Raw genomic sequence first — 20,220 nt, forward strand, 5'->3', positions numbered from 1 at the left:
AACAACCTCACTGACAATTACCCAAAAGAGCATTCTACACACAAATCCTTCAGACCCTCAAGCTTCATATACAATCCCACTCAAATATTTGAAACATCTTTAAATTTTTATCAGTTCTGCACGGTAGATCAACTTGTAGCACACTTTTTCCTGCCCTCACTGCAGGGTACTCATTTTCTCTGTATCCTTTCCATTTTTAGTGTTTCAGTCATGAACTCTATCAACAGATGCAATCAGAGATAATTCTGAATGTCAGGGATTTTTTAAGGTAATAGTAATCTATTTCAAAACTGAAGACATCCATTCAAAGTATCCACTAAATCAATTCCTCACAATTAATTGGTTCCACTATTATTTAATTAAGCCTTTAAAAAAACCTGACTCTTGGCAGATTTCAACTGCTTGTGCTCATAAGAAAGTCCATTTCTTTGAATAATGGAAGGATATTAGCATCCTCTTCATATCCCACTGTCCATGGGTGATGACCATTCAACATTTCTCATGTGAGAATTTAAGTCCTCTTTAATTTTGCTAAAGACTGAAGTAAAGTTTTACTTTCACAGGTTATCCTTCTCCAGCTTGCTTTCCAACTTGTCTAAACTTTGTCTGTATACTGCAGTCTATGAATACACACATTCTGTAACTTGTCAATAAAGGGAAAAATTACAATATATTTAGCACAGAAATTAGATTTACTCCACTTATTTTCATTTCCTCAGAAGAAAACAGAAAGCTGTAACAGATACACAAATCTTATGGACATTATTTAAAAAGAGAACCCTAATAGCCTTATCCAAGATAACATGGTAAAAATACACAACCAAGCTGTTACATAGCATGCTGAATACTCACAACCTTTATTTCAGATTTACAATAAAAAGTTATACCAAAATTACTCTATCAGCTTCACATAAATCTTGCATTTCTATTCTAAGAATAGACCAAATGCCCAAATACACTTACCACTATGACCTTCAAGAGTTTGAGTCACAGAAATGTTGTTAGAAGCTGCTAGTCCTTTTGTCTTTGTTTCATCTAAAAAATTAACAAAATTCACTATGAAAATAAACCTAACAAAGCATACATGTTTCTATGAATACTGAATCTCTAATCACTATTTACACAGATAAACTGAACCACTTAGAAGGAAGTACACAGTAACTGCAGGATGAAATTTCCACCCTCCAGTTCCTTGTGTTTGCTATTCACATCTTACATCCAAATTGATATGTGCCTTAAGGTCTCTTTTCAGGAGAAAGAGCCAACAAACAAACAAACAAAAAAATAAAACCCCAAACCCCACAACAACAGCTACAGTTATCACATTTTATTACATTCAGAAAAAAAAAAAGTTAAAAAATTTTTGAAAATGGATTTTGCTTTTCCTGGAACGTATTTATTTAAAAGAAAATACACAGCTTTCTCCCTAAAATAATTAAGATGGAAGAAAACATTCAAACAAAATCAAGAAATAACAAAGTAAGGCCCAAAACAAAGTGAGAGCCAATAAAAAAAAGAATTAATTATATGCCCTGGGGAAAAAAAAAAAAAAAAAAAAGGAAGGAGCACTGAAGAAAACTTCAGCATATATAAAGATATAATGGGTAGACAAATTACTTGTGTGCCAAATAAGACCAACTGGAGAAAAACTGCATTCATAAGATAGTGATGAAAAAATTTGATGTTAAAAGAAATACATATGTACAGATTTAAAACTTATGCAGTATCTTCAAGTAACTCAGGGAAGAAGTTATGTTTTTTTAAGTGTGGTGGGTTTTGCTTTTAAAATAAAAATTAAAAACAATAAAAAAAAGAAACCACAAAAAACACCAACACCCCCATCCCCATTTACCTGTTTGTGTTTCTAATTTCAGAACTTTCAGTAATCCATCCTCTCCACCACAGGCTATGAAACCTTGGGTCTTATTCCAAGAAACACATTTTAATCGAGTATTGCCTGGAATTGCAATCTGAAAAAGAAGTATTTTGTATCTCTACACAGTTGCAATAACCACCTTTTATTTCGCATAGTCTATCTGAACACCTTAGACACACCTACAATAGCACAAGAGATCAATTTATTTCTATTAACAGACCTGTACACGCAAAAAAAGAGAGAAGACCGTAAGCAGCAGCGAAACTGTGCCAGCCTCAAGCAGCTGAAGTCATGCAGTAAATAATAACAGGACACCTTCAAAGGTGTGCTGAGCAACACAAACAGGTGACAGGAGTCACACAGTGCACAGGGCTTCGGTCTCCAGCGGAAAAGCCGCGTCCAAAGCCCACCGGCGGAAAAACTGCGGAGCTGATGGAGCAGCGGGAGACCAAAGCGGGAGAACAAAGAAGCCAGGCCGCGGGAACTGGCGGGACAGAGCAGGGCAGACCTCCGGGAGTGCCGCTCCACGTCCAGCCACCCCACAGCGGCCGCAAGCGAAGGGAGGGACCGAGGGTCCCCTCAGCCCCCGCGGGCTCCGCGCTCCCGATCCCCGGGACTCCCCAGGGCAGCTCCGCCTGCCCGACAGCGGCCTGCCCTCCGCCGCCCCGCGCGTCCCCAGCAGCACCTTCTTGAACAGGTAGATGAACATCCCTGCGGAGCGCTGGGAGCCGCCCGGAGCGGCCCTCACGGCAGCGCGGCCAGCCCAGCCCCGCGTTCCCCCGGCAACCGCCGGCGGAAATGGCGCCGCTTCCGGGGGCGCGGCCGGGCGCCATTAACGGCAGTGCCGAGGGGCCCGAGCTCCTCGCGGCCGGGCCGTGAGGGCTTCTCCCGGCCCAGGCGGGGTGTAGGTCCCTGCCCGGGAATGGGGGTGCTCAGCCTGCTTAGAAACCACTGCCAGTTCTTTAATAAAGGTTATTCCGCTTTTACACGAAGAAAAATCCCAAAGTTTGTGAACCTCAGGTTGTCTGTGAACAGTGTTTGTAGGGTAACGTACATCAACATGGAATTGTAGAGTGGTTTGGGTTGGAAGGGGCTGTAAAGACCATCTATATCCCATACCCCTGGCAAGGGACACTTTCCACTAGATCAGGCTGCTGAAAGCCCCATCCAGCCTGGCCTTGAACACCAGGGATGGGGCAGCCACAGCTTCTCTGTGCCAGAGCCTCACCACCCCCACAGTAACAAACTTCTTCCTAATATGTAACCTAAACCTGCCCTCTTTCAGTTTAAATGCATTCATAATCAAAAAGGAAGAAGACTTAATCCATGAAACAGAGAGCAACTAACAAGCTGTCAGTGATTTTGAGGCATTAGAAAGATAAATTACTTGTCACTAATACTGCCATACTAAAATTTACATCTGGACAAGTTTTGATGATCTCAGGCCTAGGGGGTGGTTAATAAAGCTTGGGAAGAAGGATGTCACTGATAAAGGACACAAAGCAGAATTTATGGGCTACATTTGGCAGAACTTTCAAGATAAGAAAGAAACTAATAAAGTCAATTCAGCAACCATGTGGAAATCAGCTCTGACTGGGTAAAGGGTAATTCCAGCAGGGGCAGATTGCAACCACCAGACCCAAGAAGCCCACCGACCCAAAAGAAAAAAAAGATTGAGCATGTGGTCTATTGAGCTTCAGAAGCAAGAGAATCATTAACCAACAGAAGGTATGATACTAATTAAAAAGAGAACTGTGTAACTTACAGCACTATGTAATTCCAGTGCTCATTGGTCTTTCGGTCAGGAATTCTGCAGATATCTCCCCATCCAGGACTGGGTAAGAGACTCAAAGGTGCAACATGTGAAGAAAGAGTGTATAAAGTAAGGAAAAGGGTTGATAGAATATTGTGGAATTGGTATTATGTAGTAGAATTTTGCAAAACTCATACATGCTTGACAGTGACAAGTGGAGTGTATGAAGTCATGGTTAAAAATTATTATTATTTTTCAGCCAGTAATGTGGAATGGGGCAATTGATTAAACCTTCTCCTTGTTCTCCATTAGGATATATTTTGAATAATTTGGGCTAGTTTGGTGGAGAACTTCTTACAAAGTGGAAGTTAAGGAATACTGTTCTCAGTGGTAGCCAAAATATAAATTGGATCGTGATGAAAAGTGGTCAGAAATGGGAACATTAAATTATAATAATATGCTACAATTGTTGTTTTGCAGAAGACTGGATAAGTGGGATGAAATCCTCTGTGTGGAATTATTTTTCTCATTGAAAAATGGTCACAAAACAAGAAAGAAATGAAGGTTATTGGTGTCTGATTCAAATGTGTTAATGATGATGGAAGAGAAAAATAATTATCTTGTAGCTGTTCTGCTTGTAGTATAGGGAAAAGGTGTCTGAAAGTGGATAATCAGGAAGAGGGTTTACAATTGCTGGTTTCTCTGAGAAAGAATCAGGATAGTGATAACTGGGACCAGGAAAGTACTGATGGAAAGACTGGAGGAAGTGGTGCATTTAGTCCAATTGCAGGTAGAATTTGAGCACACCAAAACCCTGTATATGTACAAGTTACTTTTTGGAACCAACCACTGATTTGATGTATTGGAAGGAATCTGCCAGGTTGTACTGAGAAATCCAGAAAAATTTGAAATTCTGTATGGTACACATAATTCACATATTCACATAATGTGAATCTGACAGGAAAAAATGACCAGGTGATGTGGTAGGAGAGAAAGCTTTAACTTTCAGAAAGCTTTTAACTTTAGCTTTAACAAGATTATCTCTTGTCTTTAAATAAAACCCTGAGATTATTACACAGGTACTTGCTGTTTAGAATACCAGTCCCAGTCAAATCACCAATGTATTCTTTCAAGCATGGAGATCAAGTCTACCTGGAAAGATAATCTGCTAGCTGAGAAGTGGAAAAGACCGTGTCAGGTACTGCTAACCACACACTGAGCCATGGAATTGAAAGGACTGGACTCATGAATTCATAACACACAGACCAAAGTATTCCTCCAACTTTGTGGTGGACTTAACAGAAGGACCCTTGAAGCTGAAACTGACTCAGGGCTCATGAACTGCACGTGGACAAAACCAGAATCTATACTGCAATTTTATTGTACTCAAGGAGAAATTTTACTATATTTTTTGTGGTTTACTAAGTTTAAAAAGTTTTTATAGGCAATGCACTTGATTTTTGGAGCACCACTGACCACCCAGGCCTGGGTACACAACTCTGAAATAAACAATCAAGTCTCTTTTGAGTGTGTAATTATTGGCTTGTAGCACACTGGATAATAAATCAAATTTTCTGAACAACAATATGTCCAATTTTAAACAAATAATTTGTATCATCTCGGAATTTTACATGCTCACAAAGTGAGGCAGGTAATTGCTCAGAGGAATTGAATGTAAATATTACCATTTGTAATACAAAATGAAGTTATGAATACTAGTGCATGAATCAAAGCCTGCCCAGCTGACAGCTTGCAAGATACATCTGGCCTCCAGGACAATTTTCCACTATCCTATAAAATTTTACATTTCATCTGACAACTGGCCTTAGTGTAAATAGGACTGATGTCATCCCCTCCCAATTGCCAAGAAGTTGTAAAGTCTTGCATCAGATTTACAACTTGTTTATTCTTACCAATTACAGAGGCCAAGGCATACTTTTGGCCCTATAAATGCCTGTATAATACCCGTGCCTAAGCAGAGGACATGAAAGTAAGCAAAGTAAAGTGCTGGATATAAAACTCCATGACTTGGAGAAATAAAAAATATGCATGCACAGCACTTTGAGGAAGCAAGTGTAGCATAGCCAGGATGTCCCACATTAACTTTAATTGTACTACAACAAATTAATATCAGTACAGGGACACATCACAAAATACAAAGCACAGCCAAATCCAGCATTCTTGGAGGGTTTATAGCTGATTTTTAGCTGAAGCTGTGTCCCATGTTCACTTGTGCTATTTAGTGTTTTATTCCAGCTCAACATTAATGTATAGGCATATCTGAAGTCACACTCCCATGTGCAGTGAAGTGAACATAACGTGCTTGAGTGTGGTATGTGCAGGTTGTGAAACAACTACAGATGTTGTTTAATACATCCTTGACAAGCCAGTTACAAGATATATTTTGTATAATTATATTGCAAGGGTCTACAAAATATGTGGGATTTTTCCATAAAAAAAACCCCATCATTTTGACTCCTAATTTAAATATAATTTCTAAAGTATTTGAATAATTATAAATGCCAAGTGTATAAAATGAATGGATTCCTTTAATGACTATTTTTTTTTTAAAGCTTGTGTGTTTTATCCTGAAAGCTTGATTGACACAAGTATCAGTAAAGTCTGTGTGATGACAACAGGAATGACTGACTAATAATAACACAGGTAGATCTTTCAGGATAAAAATATTAAATTGGAGGATGTCTTTCATTCTTCTACATTTTAAACATTATTAATACTTGAAATTACTGTCCAATCTTTTATCTATATTTACAGTGATGTCTAGGTTTTAAAATCAAGTACTTCTTTCTCCGATTGTGTATTGTGGCAGTATTCTGTCTATTTCTTCCATTTATGCCTCCTTTATCTTTAAAATTTTGTTTCCTTTGGGTTTTTTAAACCCTTTATTTCATAACACATGTCCTTTAGGTTGAATACAAAATAACTCCTACATCAATGTGCATATCATATTGTATTTTATTTTAATAAGTTACAAGATCCCAACTTACTTTCCATTTTAATTGAAAGAAGACATAGGCACATTTTTTCATTCTGCCTTGCCATTTCAAAGTTTGATATAATGTGATATACTGTATCCATTTTTTTTTCTGTATTTTCTGTGAAGTAAGAGAATAAATAATGCAGTTACTACAGAAAAGCAGTATCTGCAGTACAAACTGAAGCACAGCAGGAATGAGTAGCTTCATGGCTATAGAGTGACTGTACATGAAGATCCTCAGGGTCACTGTATTTTCAACTCTTGTCTTCCTGAAGTCTTCTTGATGTTTGTTGATTATAATAAACCAGCTGCTATTTTGTAAGCTTTGCAATGAAATAACGCTTGCTGAAAACAATAAAAATTGATTCTGAAAAATCATTTTAAAATCAAGCAAAATGATAGCTCAGACAATCTGCTGTCTCTCTTGATATGCCTGCAGCTTCTCAGACACTTCCTCTAGTGGTCAGTTGTTAAGGGCAATAAAATAGATGGCTATAAGGTTTGTTTTATTTACAGTCTTTCTCACTGCTGCATTTTAAAAAAAACACTGTTTTCTAGATGAGGTTAATACATGCTTGAAACAGAGGTTTCCAAATGTACTAGAGCTCTGTCAAGACCTGGCATCTTCCCAAATAATCTCAACAACCCAAATTCCTTAGAAAGAGTTGGATCAGATGATACTCAGGGATGAGGAGCAGAAGGTAATGGTCTCTGCTATGTTTTCCAGGTTGCCTTGAAAGGATGTTAGGGGTAGAAATGGCCCATCAAAGAATAACTTTGAAAGAAAGCCTCAGCTCTTTGTAATAAAGTGTATTTCTAACTTAAACCCACAATATTTTCTTGCTTAACATGAGCTCTTGGGGCAGAAAGATTGATCTCTGAAGGACGTGCTACTACTGAGATGACATTACAGGTTTAAATATCTTGGTGTTCAGTTTTAACTAATTAGATTCCCTAGAATTGTACATTATAATCCAGGAAAATCAGAGGTCTTCCCCTAGCTTTTCCCAGGCAGATAAACTGAACTCCAAACACACTGCAAAAAGAGGGATGTGCACGTAGATCTCATAAAAATAACTCTGAATTTATTCAAAAACTGGGAAAGTCTTGTGTCCCTGGCAGAACTGTTTATTTGACTTTCAGAAACTTCGGCAAACTGAAAAATTCTTGTAACTATTTAAATGATGAGTTCATGTATAAAACTCACTACTTTGCTCCCCTTTTCTTTTAATCTCAAATAGTCCACTCCTCCTTGATTTTGAAGCCCCAGGGATGGGTATGATAAACACAGACATAATGCTCCTTTAAATCAATTCCTATTTGAATTAAGAGCACCTTTGACAAAAAAAAAGCATTCAGTCTCAAAAATTTTCAGCAAAGAAAATCTGTGACAGTCCTTGGTAAATTGTAGCAGTGATCAACCACTCTCACTTCTAAAAATTATGCCTTATGATGTACCACAGCTTGTCCAACTTCAACTTCCAGTTATTAGTTCCTGCCATGTCTGGGGGCATTCATTCCAGCATTCAGGCTTGCTGTGGTATGACAGAGTTCAGCACTTTATCTTTCTTTATTGGTTGGGGTTTTTTTCTCTCCCACGTGTTTGTGGAATGTCTAATCTGGGGGCTGACCACATTTCTCTTCATGGCTGCAGACACGGCACTGCAGCAAATGAAGCCAGCAAATTCCACCACCAGCCAGCACCTTGGATCTCCTATGGGCACAAGGCATGCCCAGAGCCTCAGCACCCTGCCTTGCAGCTCTCTCATGGCCCTGTATCCCAGGATACTAATAGGCTCACACATTTTCAGAGAAAAGAGGATGCTTGAGAATCACTTGGGACAGTGCCTGCCTATGGAGGTGGGATGCAGAGGAATACACAGCTAGTGGGACTGTTGTCACACTGCCCATGAAGTTGTCTTCAAAGTTTTGGAACATAATAGGAGGGCTATTGATGTAAAAGCTAGCCAGAAGAATTACAAGTAGAGCAGTGGTTGATGTTCAGCATGGCACATGTAATCTAGGGGATGTGGGCATATGCACTTATTTTATCTGTATCGTGTTGCTCTTCAATGAAATGTGAAACATAGTGGTGTTTGCAACACCTTATATTATTTTACATGATATTTCTAAAATCACTCTGAAAATACTTTCACTTTTGAGGGATATTTCTTCCCTGGTTTATATCAAAACAGGTACCTCTAAAGTATCAGGAAAGTGCTGAATGCAGGTAATCTTGTAAGAAAAAGGATATATTTTGTGGAGAGAGCTTCAAGCCGTGAGGTCACTGAGTCCTGGAGGGCAACTATGGCTTCACACTTACAGGACTCTTCAGTTGTTACAAGACTGCTTGTTATGGCTCCTAAGAGAGAAAACAGCATTTAGTATATTTATTACAATTATTGAACATTTAAATCCCAAGAAAATGCTTGATCTTGTGGAAGGAGTCGAACTCATGCTTGCCACAGCAAGCACTGCAACCCAGGGCAGTTGGGAAGGAGGGGCAGAAGTGAACAGGGGCTGGTGTGTAGCCAGAGACCTGAGTGTCCTAATCCAGGACAGGTAAGAGAGAGCTCAACTCTAAGCAAGAAGGAGGAAGAGCAGGGTATTCCTCACCTGCCTGCCTGGATCCTGGATCCTGCATCCTCTATACTCTTTGAATTAGACCATTACTGAGAAAAAAAAAAAAGAGAGGCCTGGCTGCAGGGACCAGCCAGCTTCACCATCAACTTTGTGTAGTCCCACAAGTACTCTTGGTTTCTAACATTTGCAATATGTGTGCATAGCGGGGAGTATTTTTTTGATTCAAGAGACTGGACACAAATCCATTCAGATGTCACATGAATATAGATGGTGGGAATGACATCATTCAAATAGGCCCAACTGAATTTAAAATCTAGCAGAAAGTCACAGCAATCTAACTGGAGGAGCCAGTTAATATGACAGAGGAGTCACCAGTCCCTTCAGGAAGAGAAAGTGAGCGTTGCTGTACTCCACAGTGCTTCCATTGAATCTGTTCCTAGGTCTTGACCTCAGTCTTCCAGACTTACACAGGGCACCAGCCTTAGCTGTCCTCAAGAATTCCTTTTTCTCCATAATTCACAAAAAAGATGACAAGAGTTCAGAGAGACAACAATTTCATTGTAGTATAATAATGTCAAGCATCAATAGATGGCTGTGGGTTCTCAGCTGCATGAAAGGCAATTTAACCTCACCTACTCCATAAAGCAAATAAGGCTGCACTGCTTGCTGAAAGCTGAGAACAAATGTATCAGCAGCTTCTGCAGCACAGGAACTGTAGTGAGGACTCCATCCACATCTGAGACTGGAATAATAAGCTTCCAAAGGCAAAGCCTTCTTAAAAGAGAGCCTATGAATAAATTTTTAATAAGTTATAAAGAGGTAATACCTGTATATAGTACCCATCTCTTAAGAAATGTTTTTTAAACATTACTTGCAAAGGCAACATGCCATTAATACTCCCATTTTGCAATGAAACTGCAAAATCTATGAGGCTGCAGACCTGGCAGTGCAGAAACTCATTTGTATTAAAGCCAATATTGAAATTGGTGTCTCCTCAATTCCACCAAGCCTGTATTTGTTCAGCTCCCCTCCTTGGAACATTCCACTGGCTTTATGGTCAATGTACAAAGAAGAGCTGTTCAAGAGTCAGCTGGAGGAAGGCCAGTTCAAAACATCACACCAACATGGTTGGTTTCCAACCAACTGCCAGTTAACTTTTTATGTCTGCATTTAAGTTCTCCAGTGACAGATACAGATCCTCCTTGGATTTTGTCCGTTTTAACAAAATTATTTTTCCAACCAACTCTGGCAATTTTCCAAGGGTGCTGTGAATTCTTCTACAGTCCTTCTGTGAAACTGACAGTCTTCTGTATTTGATATTCAAAATTTGTGGCATTCCTGTGGCCAGTGGGATGCCCAACAAGTCACACAAAACATGCTGAAATTGTGGTTTTGCACTGCCTTTGTGTTCAAGTCTAGACCAACAAGAAACTATTTTTGCAGATGGTGTTTGTGTATAGCCACCAATTTTATAACTGTGCTCTTACACAGTCTTCAGTCACTTGATGTGACAGCAGGTTGTTCCTGCCTTGAACCAGGGCTGGACTAGGTACCTCTTGAGGTCCCTTCCTACCCAGTTTAATTTCAGATTCTACATCAGACTGTGGGGAGGTTCTGCCAGCATTTGATCCCAGTATTGCCCATCTGAAGAGAAAACAGTGAGTTCATACTTGCCCCAGTCAGCTTGGGGGAGAGGCCAAGAATACAAGGTTTAACATTGCAGTAGGTCTGACCTGAGTATTGTTCCACTCAGGATCCCCCAGCCATTCTCCAAATGCTGGTATGCAATGGATCTCATATCCCAGAGACAGGTGCCCCAGAACCCTGCCAACACCCCCAATTATTCCCATTTCATTAGGATTGCAGATTATGACAGATTGTATTTTTAGATACAGTGAGTCCTTAAATGTGTGATGATAGTTAAGAGGCAAAATTAAACTTAAACTAGTTTTAAATACAGTAGCTGCTATAACTAAGCAAGAAGGACCAAAGTAGCTCAAAATAAAAATGGAAAGAAGCATAAAAGAATGAAAAGGGATTATACTTCCTTAGAGCTTGTGAATTGATAGACCATTTCTCAAGCCGATTAAAAATATTTAACACATTAAAGAGGTGTTTCAATAAATAAACATACTCAGAAAAACCCCCAACATTAAGTTATTACTTGAGCATGTTTTGTCATCTGAATTTAAGATAAAGCCTTAATAGCAGTCACAGGTCTATCATCCACTCACACAGACCTGCTGCCAGTCATGGGTTCCTGGTGCACACACACCAGTTCACACAGGATGTGCTTTGGAGAAGCAGTTACCCAAAAACAAGATAGCATTTTTTAATGCTTCACAATGGCAATGCTTTTCCATGCTGGAAGCCTATCCTCTATGAATCTTATCAGGAGCTACTGGGATGTGTAACTGATCTCACCTGGGAGCAGCAATTGTATTACTGGGGATTAATACATTAATTAATACAAGGGATACCTCAGATCTTGCTCCCTCTGACCCAGCTGTGTAACCCCAGCAGATGTGAAATGCCACATCAGCTCCAAAAGCACACTAGGAAAGGTTTCCAGTACACAATAACTTTACAGTAAGTAGACTGGGAAGGAAAGAAACACTTCTGAAATTGTTACATTTTTACTGTAACACAAAGTCACCAAGAAGCTAAAGAAAGGAACAGCAAGATGAAATTCAGCCTGGAGGGGAGGACTTCTCCTCGAACTGTCTTGCATGGTGGTACACACATTCCACAGTACTGCAGAGTGTGTGACTAACCCCAGCTCTTCCCTCCTCAACAATTTCTCAGTTCTGGGTTTGCTGAATATTACATAAATTAGGGAAAGCCTTGTTTATAAGTTGACAAAGACTGCATGGTATTTACTAACATTTTTACATATAAAGATATTTGTATCTCTGAATTTACCTCAAAGTAGGCAAGACAGAGTGACATAGAACTGTCTTTTAACACCTGAGTGCACCTGGGAGTTCCTCAGACAGATACAAATATACTCATATGCTAACAAGAGCTATTTCAATACATGCACTTAGCTGGGGAGGGCATGGATGGAAAGGGATCAGCAATCTGCTCTCACTTGAACACGTCTTCCTGTCTGGGTTGAGGGTGTAGCCTTGGTGGCAGTCACAGGTGTAGGACAGGTCATCCCTCACACAGACCTGCTCGCAGTCGTGCCTGCCAGGTGCACACACATCAGCAGCTGAGGGAGGCAATTCAGAGAAGAAGAATATTAATCCATATCCAAACTTCTTCAAAACAGCCTTTAGTTGGTCACAGTGATTCTCATTCGCAAATGTATCTTCATTTGGATTCAAACCAGGGTGTTTTTACTGCATGTCAGCACACACAACAGGGTGCACAAGGGTGTGTTTTTATCTGGCTATCAACCTCACAAAATTAGTACAAAATTTTGGAATACTGGCAACACATTTTTGCAGCTGTAACAGATGGCAAAAGGAATGAAACTAGAAGTGATAAAGTTACAAAACAATTATCCAGCAGAATTTCAGAGAACAAATATCTCATGATTTTAAAATCTGATTTTAAAAGACTATTTGGCATTACTTCAGCTCTAAATGAGTTGGAGAAGACACTGTTTTATGGAGTGAAAAGACCATAAACAGAAAAGTATATGTGGCTGCTAAAAAAGATGTGACACCCACTGCCAGTTACAAAGTGGGCACTTTATGTGTGAGGCTGCTGTTTTCTGCCAAATTTAACACACCAGTTCTGAAAGGGCAAGCTTGTGCAGGAGTTCCTATATTTGGATATCTTTGCAGTAAGAAGGCCCAGTAAGGCACAAGAAAAAATAAAGGATGGAGAAAGAAAGGAAGAGAGGAAGAGAGAGAGAAAAGAGAGGAAGAAAGAAAGAAAGGAGAAGGGAAATGAAACAAAGGAAAAAAAAAACAAAAAACTAAAAGAAAAAGGGGAAAAAAGACCCTCTTCCAGACCTAGACTATTTTTGCATCATTTTTTGCCCATCTTTGTGAAATAATTTCCACAAAGATCTGAATGGCTAGGAAATCATTAGCAAGATACTGAAAAATGAGATTCAAAAGGAAAAATAAAAAGCATGTGAAGAAAATAATTTAAAGTTTGAGTATGCAGAAGGAGAATCAGTGCTGTGAAATGAGGTTTAGGACTGGACTCCCAAAGGGAAGGCCTAATTGAATTTACATTTCCTCACATGTTTATTGCCTCTCTAATGCCAGCTAAGAGCTAATCCTAGGCACCATATTTACAAAATCAGCTCCTAACCTAGGCAGGAAGAAATACTGAGGCCCTCTGGCTTCCCCTCTTCGACATGTGAGACCTGTGACTTCACTTGAGAGATTTACCTAGGAACTTCCTGGAACTGAAAGCCCATGTTTAACAGTTTGTCACACAAAATATAGCAAGGAAAAGGATTATAGTGGAAGTGGGGAAAAAAAAGGATTTTCCCTAAATAAATCACCAATGAGACATCCAAAGAAATTCGGAGTGAAAATCAAACCCTAATCAAGTGAAGATAATATAGAATAGATATTAATTTGTAGATAATATATACTTATGTGTACATCCCTGAGTACCAGCTACATCTCTGCTCTTGTTCTCCACAAGGGACCATCACTGAGAAGGAACATTTCCCTCCATTCTCTAGAGTTCTAAGGCTGGAATATTTCTTAAGGTCCAAACACATCCACCAGAAAAAGCAGTCACACTCATGATGATACAAACTTCAATCTCTCTTCCAGCACAGTCCATGCTCTCCATTGTCTCATTCCCTTGTGCTGCTTTACTGAAGAGTTTTCTGACAGAAGTGGTCCACATCACATATCAGATATGGGAATTCATGCTCCATGGTGTGAAAACACTGTGAAGTCTTCAAGAAAATGCCAGGTTGCATTTTAATCTTACCCAAATACAAGCTTCACACAACTGCAGAAGAGCCAATGATCTCAAATTACTACTGTACATACAGAAAAACAAAGTTGCCCTGAGTTTTCAGGAGCTGAAAAGAAACTCCGGGATAGTTTATATGAAAAATAATGTAAGTTACCTAGATTTTTAAAAGCTGCTTGCTTTTAGTGAAACACAGTTTTTCCTTAATCAGATATTACCTGAGCAAGTCTTCTTGTCTGGATTCAGAGTGTATCCTTCATAGCAGCCACAGCTGTAGGTTCCATCATTACTCAGACAGACTTGGGCACAGTCATGCCTTCCAGGTGCACACATGTCCATGGCTGTGGTGAGCCATGGTTTAGGAAAGAAATCTATTAAGCCCTCCCAGATACTTCACTGTTTTAAATGCTCAGCATTTGTAATTACAATTTAATTATGATTTAAACAGTACTACATTATAATATTGTGCTGCAGAGAGCTGAATTCAGTTATTAATTATTTAATGGAGGAGGCAGATAGTGCAAGACATCACTACACCACGTCTCATGCAGTTCTGTCTTTCATCAGCAATTCCAACAGTTCCATACATCCCCAGCAAGGATGAAGCTACAAACCTACATGAGATGAGCAATTACCTGCCCTGTGGTCAGACTAAGCAGCTAAACAATATTTATGGAATTCTGTGAAGACCATAAAACAGTAGAAAAAAAAGAAGTAAAAAGTGCCAAACTGCATTTTTTAATCAACAAATTTAAAGAAAAATGCAATGTTATTGTTACTGGAACCAAGGAAAAGACTACAGCTGAGTTCTCATTTTAGGGTAACTCAGAAAACATGTCCATATCTCCAAGCAGCCTTTAATTCTTACCTGAGCAAGACTTCTTGTCTGGATTCAAGGTGTAGCCTTCATAGCAGTCACAGACATAGGATCTGTTGTTGCTCACACAGATCTGGTCACACTCGTGCCTCCCAGGTGCACACATGTCCACAGCTTCTTAGTCATGTTAGAGACACAACTCGTTGTTAATAACAAGGAGTTTGGGATGGAGTGCACACTCCCATTTTTTAATATATGCTGATTTGGAATCAGCTCAGAAATGGCAAAAGTAATTGAAGGAATTAGAACAAGGGGTAGGAGAAATATCTATAGTATCTACATCTGAAGACTTCGTTTTGGCATCTAATGGATGCCAAATGAATGGATCTGTAGGCACAATAAAAAGGATGGTTATAGAATCAAACTACATCTCACCTCTACTTGCAGCTGAGTTATATTTATTATTTATTTCTAGAATAATGTTTGTTGTTTCAACAGAAACAGATAAGTAGAGTTGTTTGGGTTTTTTTTTTCTAGTTGAACTCATTATCCAAAGGAATAATACCTGAGCAGGTTCTCTTATCTGGATTGAGGGTGTATCCTTCATAGCAGTCACAGAGGTGGGATGGCCCATCACTCACACAGAGCTGCTGGCAGCCGTGGGTCCCCAGGGCACACACGTTCACAGCTGCAAAGGGCATTGACAGAGAGGTGCTTCAGGCATCCCACAGGAAAACAACAGGCATTAATCATTCATGCTTACAGAAGTACATCTTGCACTGTTTGCTGGATTAGTGATAGTAAATGTCAGCGCTGTGTTGCTGTCACAACAAGTTACAGGCCTCCTTTGCACCACTCCATAGCCAGGAGAGAGAGGTCATCAATGGCATAGAAATAACTCATTACCTGAGGTGGCAGGAAAAAATGAATGGAAAAGGGTTCAACAAGGAGAGATTTTATCATTCAGTAACATCACACTGGAAGGGAGAAGACAGCAATGAAAAGGATCTTAAAGAGGGAGGGAGGGAGGGAGGGAGTACTAATCTTGTACTCAGATTAGTATTATTGTGGGTATGGACTACTGGTAAAATCAATCTCCAAAACAATACTGGTGAATTAAAAAAGAGTGCTTGAACCTTCTCATGTATTTCTGAAAACAAGGCAATTTTGTGGCAACAAAATGGCAATATTCCCCATTTTCTAAAACAAGGAAAATTTAGAATTCTGCTAAAAAGGCTGGTTGAGTTGTCATGTCTTTACATTTTGAAACACAGACAGCACCTTTTCATTGGTGACAGCACCTTTTCATTCCCTGCGTACTTGGGAATAAGAGAATTAATCTCCATGACTTATGAACAAAATCTCTGGGTGATATTTTCAAGCATAAGTGAGAAGCTCAGACTCAAATGGTCAGATTTTTGTGGTAGGAAAGTCAAACATCCATTGATTTGGACAGCTATTCAAAGCTAATCAAGACTTTTCCATCTCTGGGATGGCCTCATGCTGAATAATGCTCTCAATGCATCAAGAACTTCATCTTAGCCAACTATTTTTCCCCTGAACATTAGTTTTCCTGTTTTCAGTTCACCCTACAAACAAATTAATTGCCTTAGTCTAAGCAAAAGAAAATCCTAATTGCCACTGGTGAGCCCAGATTTCTGACCAAAAAGCACTCTGGAACTGGAAAGGGACCCAGTTTACCACACTGTCTTACAAGACACTCTTAGATTCATTTGGTTTATAGAAGTCTTTTTAAAGACTGTTTCCTTCACCCTGTTTTTTTCACGAATCCCACAGATTCTGGCAAATTGCACGCAGGCAACTCAGAGTTACACTGGAAGCGTACATGTATGAGCACTCTGATTTACCCTCCAGCCTTGCAGGGGCATAATTTCTATGCTTCAGCACAATAAACAGTAGGTTTATTCTTAAGAACAAGAGATTTTTCTTTGCTGCTGTGAAAGGACTTGTTTTGATGAGATCATAGGTGGACATGACAGCACACATACCTGTCCCACCAGGTGGCCACTTGTGAGGATCTGGTCACATCAGCAGCACAATATGGTGTCAAGCCAAACCTCAAGGCATTTCCTAAGCTAGTTATTGGACAAAGTGTCCTGTCTGCAGATGGTCTTACATATTTATTTCATACCTAGAGAAAGAGGTCTATTCACTCTAAACATACTCAAAAAGTGTGGTGGTAATTTTTAGTAAGGCTCTGAAATAGTAAAGTAACATACCACCAACCAAGTTCCCAAGAAAGTGGCTCTTATTTTAATTCTCTTACAATGTTATTTATTTTACCTATTATTTTATTATTTATTGTTTTATGGTTTTATTTTTTATTATATCATTATATTATTTTATTATTATTTATATTTTAGTATATTTTATTATAATTATATTTTTTATTTTGCCTATTATTTGCTGGAGATTTATTGTAAATTTCTTAGAAATTCACTAGAAAAATCTACTTTGCACAAGTTTTTTAATTGTCAGGAAGTTGTCATTTGATTTTTGTGAGTAGGGCTGTGTCACAGCTAACTATAGGCAGTTCTAAATACTCCAGGTGACCTTTTTTTCCCTGTAAATGACAGTAACAGCCCAGTCTGGCCTAGCATTGTTAGTGGAATTCTAGCTGACACCAAATACATACAGCATTTTTATAAGATCAGCCCTGAAAAAGCAAAGCTAATTCATCCCATAGTTCCTTGTCTAAATCAAGTTTCAGAGAAACAGAGGGAGATTTGAGCCTGGCACACTGGAAAAGCCCAGCAGTGCCTAAGGAGTGAAAGCCTGTCCTGAGATGACCTGCTGCTGCATTTGGGCACTTAATCCTGTACCAGATTGCTCAAGCCAATGCAGTGGTTTACCTGCCACACTGAACTCTGAACACCTACTCTGAACCTATAGGGAATCCCTTCAGCTCCATACTCCCGTCCTCCTTGCTTCCCAGCAAGATGGGAAAAGAAAAAAGCAGCCTGCACAGCTCTGGTGTGTACCTTCAGTAATTCAGTAAACATATGCAGTCAAACCATGTCCAGATTGCTGTGATTTGTCTTTCTCTCAAAATCTGACCAACTGCACAAGGAGGTCCAGTCGAGTCAGAAATGTTACCTACACTAGGTCACTATTCAAAATGAAAGGCCATTAATTGGCCTCCACTGGAAAAGAGGGTTGGCTTGTTTGCCCAAAGGATGGTAAAGGAAATATTTAGATGTGATACATAACACTTCTGAAAAACTTCTTTCTTAGGGAGTGGAACCGCAGCAGAAATCAAATGGAGCCAAGTTACACTACTCTCTTGGACTGACCCCCTTACCACAGAAAGTCTCCCTGAATCTGGATGTCAGCTTTTCGATCACACCATAGGTCTCCACATAGAAGACGTGTTCATCCAGAGGCTCACTGGCCATTATCCTCAGGGACTGCATGTCTGCCCGGTCTACCCCGACCGCGTAGATCTCGATGCCAGCTGTCCGGGCGCTTGCCGCCACATCTTGAACCTGGTCTTGTGGCCGGCCGTCTGTCACGACAATGACCACCTTGGGGATGTTGGAGGTTGCTGGCCGGGTGCCCATTTCCTCGGTGAAGACTTCATCCATGGCAGTTTGGATGGCAAGGCCGGTCATCGTGCCAGCAGACAAGGGCTCGATGCGAGACACAGCCTCCTTCATAACGGCTTTGTCAAAGTAGGTCCGGAGAGGAAACTCCACCTTGACAGTGCTCGCGTAGTTCATGACCGCCACACGCGTTGTTCTCTCACCAACATCCAAGGTATCGATCATTTCTGACAAGAAGATTTTCACTTTCTCAAACTCTTCAGGTCGGACACTACGGGAGCTGTCTATGATGAAGACGAGGTCTAGAGGCCGGTTCTTACAGGCAGTGTCTGCCAAGAAGGAAGGAAAATGCTTCAGTCATCTCCTACACAGAGCAGGAGCTCTCACCCAAGGGCAGTGAGTGCTGTCATGGCAAACTACTCCTGCCAGATAATGTTGGTTGATTCTTTATGAAGAGTCTTCAAATTATAGTGAGCAACATATTAGAGAGTCTTAAATATTAATTTTGACAAGTAATAAATAACTAAATTTTTCTAAGCATTAATAGATATCTGCACATTTGAGCCCTCAAAATGTCAAACTATCATTGAAACAAAGGGTTATGGCTTTCATGTAACAGCAAAAAAAGAGATGGAGCAATTATATAAAAATGTATTTACTGTTTATTTTCATAAAGCTTGAATTCCAGTTTTTATAAGGTAAAGAAATAAAATGGCAAAACATCTGAGTAGATCATGTGGGGAACAGATCCTAGTATCTTTTAGGATAGAAACAATATAAATTGCCAATTAGGAATTATTTCTTGTTTGTAAATCACAATCCAAAATACACAACAAGAAGAAATAAAGACCAACAAGGAAAAATCACAAATGATGTTGTAAAAAGGTTTCTTTAGAAATTGTTACTGTTTAAAGGCTTGTAGAACAGAAAGAAAAGTTAAATTACTCATGAAGTAATTTTATATGTAAAAATGAACATTTACACACACACTTCCAAAATTCCTCACTGTCATATAAATCTAGACAGAAGTAGAAAAGCCATAGCTCAGATCAGAGACAAGCAACATTTCTGGGAACACAAAAAACAATCAAGACAGTGACAGTGCAACTGAAATGCCCCCTCCCTGTCCTGCTACCAGGACACTGATGGTACCATGTACTTTTTACCTAAAGGTTGGATTTGCAGCTGAAAAATGGACAACCCAAGACAAGAGTATTTCTATAAAAGAGACATTGCGGCTCACCAGTGCATTCAATAGCAAAATATGAGGTGTCCAGTTTGAATTCACACCTTGAGGGCTGTTTTGGGAACCTGGCACACCTCTCCTGGCTACTATCAAGTTCACTTGTATTATTCCATTCCAGCTTAAATTTAAAAAATCTTCACAAGTATCTTAAAAGTAGAGGTGAAAACAGCACTCCCCCCACCCCCCTGCAAGGCATTAGAAATCATTTTTCTCTGATTCAAGTGAAAACACAGGAAAAATTTGAAATTGCACAAATTCCCTCAGGAAGCACAGCAGCATAGTTGATATTGCCTTTGAATGGAGTAATAGACCAGAGGAATCTAGGATCCCATCCAGGTATAGTCTATATTCATCCTGTAACTCAGTTTTGCCTTTGGGAAACTGAGAAAACATGAAGAAATGTTAGTGCATGCATGCATAGCGAAAGACAGACATAAAGAAAAACTGAAAGAAAGAAATACAGAAAGAAATACAGAAAGACAGAAAGA

At 39.5% G+C, this 20,220-nt stretch overlaps 2 protein-coding genes across 3 annotated transcripts in view; both read right to left on the reverse strand.

Moving 5' to 3' along the window:
* Nucleotides 1-2,668, reverse strand: part of WDR35 (WD repeat domain 35) — a 41,885-nt gene extending 39,217 nt beyond the window's left edge. For both annotated transcript variants that reach the window (XM_015622741.3, XM_015622740.3), the window contains exons 1-3: nucleotides 2,562-2,668; nucleotides 1,853-1,970; nucleotides 964-1,035 (exon numbers count right to left, since the gene is read on the reverse strand). In XM_015622741.3, the coding sequence (XP_015478227.1) occupies nucleotides 964-1,035; nucleotides 1,853-1,970; nucleotides 2,562-2,585 (214 nt within the window). In that variant the 5' untranslated portion in view covers nucleotides 2,586-2,668. The remainder of the gene's footprint in view (nucleotides 1-963; nucleotides 1,036-1,852; nucleotides 1,971-2,561) is intronic.
* A 3,921-nt stretch (nucleotides 2,669-6,589) lies between these two features.
* The window catches only part of MATN3 (matrilin 3), a 15,076-nt gene continuing 1,445 nt past the window's right edge, over nucleotides 6,590-20,220 (reverse strand). Inside the window, exons 2-9 of the mRNA XM_015620483.1 lie at nucleotides 19,730-19,850; nucleotides 18,246-18,815; nucleotides 15,489-15,611; nucleotides 14,975-15,100; nucleotides 14,325-14,447; nucleotides 12,302-12,424; nucleotides 8,882-8,989; nucleotides 6,590-7,086 (exon numbers count right to left, since the gene is read on the reverse strand). Coding sequence (XP_015475969.1) covers nucleotides 7,031-7,086; nucleotides 8,882-8,989; nucleotides 12,302-12,424; nucleotides 14,325-14,447; nucleotides 14,975-15,100; nucleotides 15,489-15,611; nucleotides 18,246-18,815; nucleotides 19,730-19,850 — 1,350 coding nt within the window. The 3' untranslated portion in view covers nucleotides 6,590-7,030. The remainder of the gene's footprint in view (nucleotides 7,087-8,881; nucleotides 8,990-12,301; nucleotides 12,425-14,324; nucleotides 14,448-14,974; nucleotides 15,101-15,488; nucleotides 15,612-18,245; nucleotides 18,816-19,729; nucleotides 19,851-20,220) is intronic.

This window comes from Parus major, chromosome 3 (assembly GCF_001522545.3).
Source record: "Parus major isolate Abel chromosome 3, Parus_major1.1, whole genome shotgun sequence".
Classification (NCBI taxonomy): Eukaryota; Metazoa; Chordata; class Aves; order Passeriformes; family Paridae; genus Parus; species Parus major.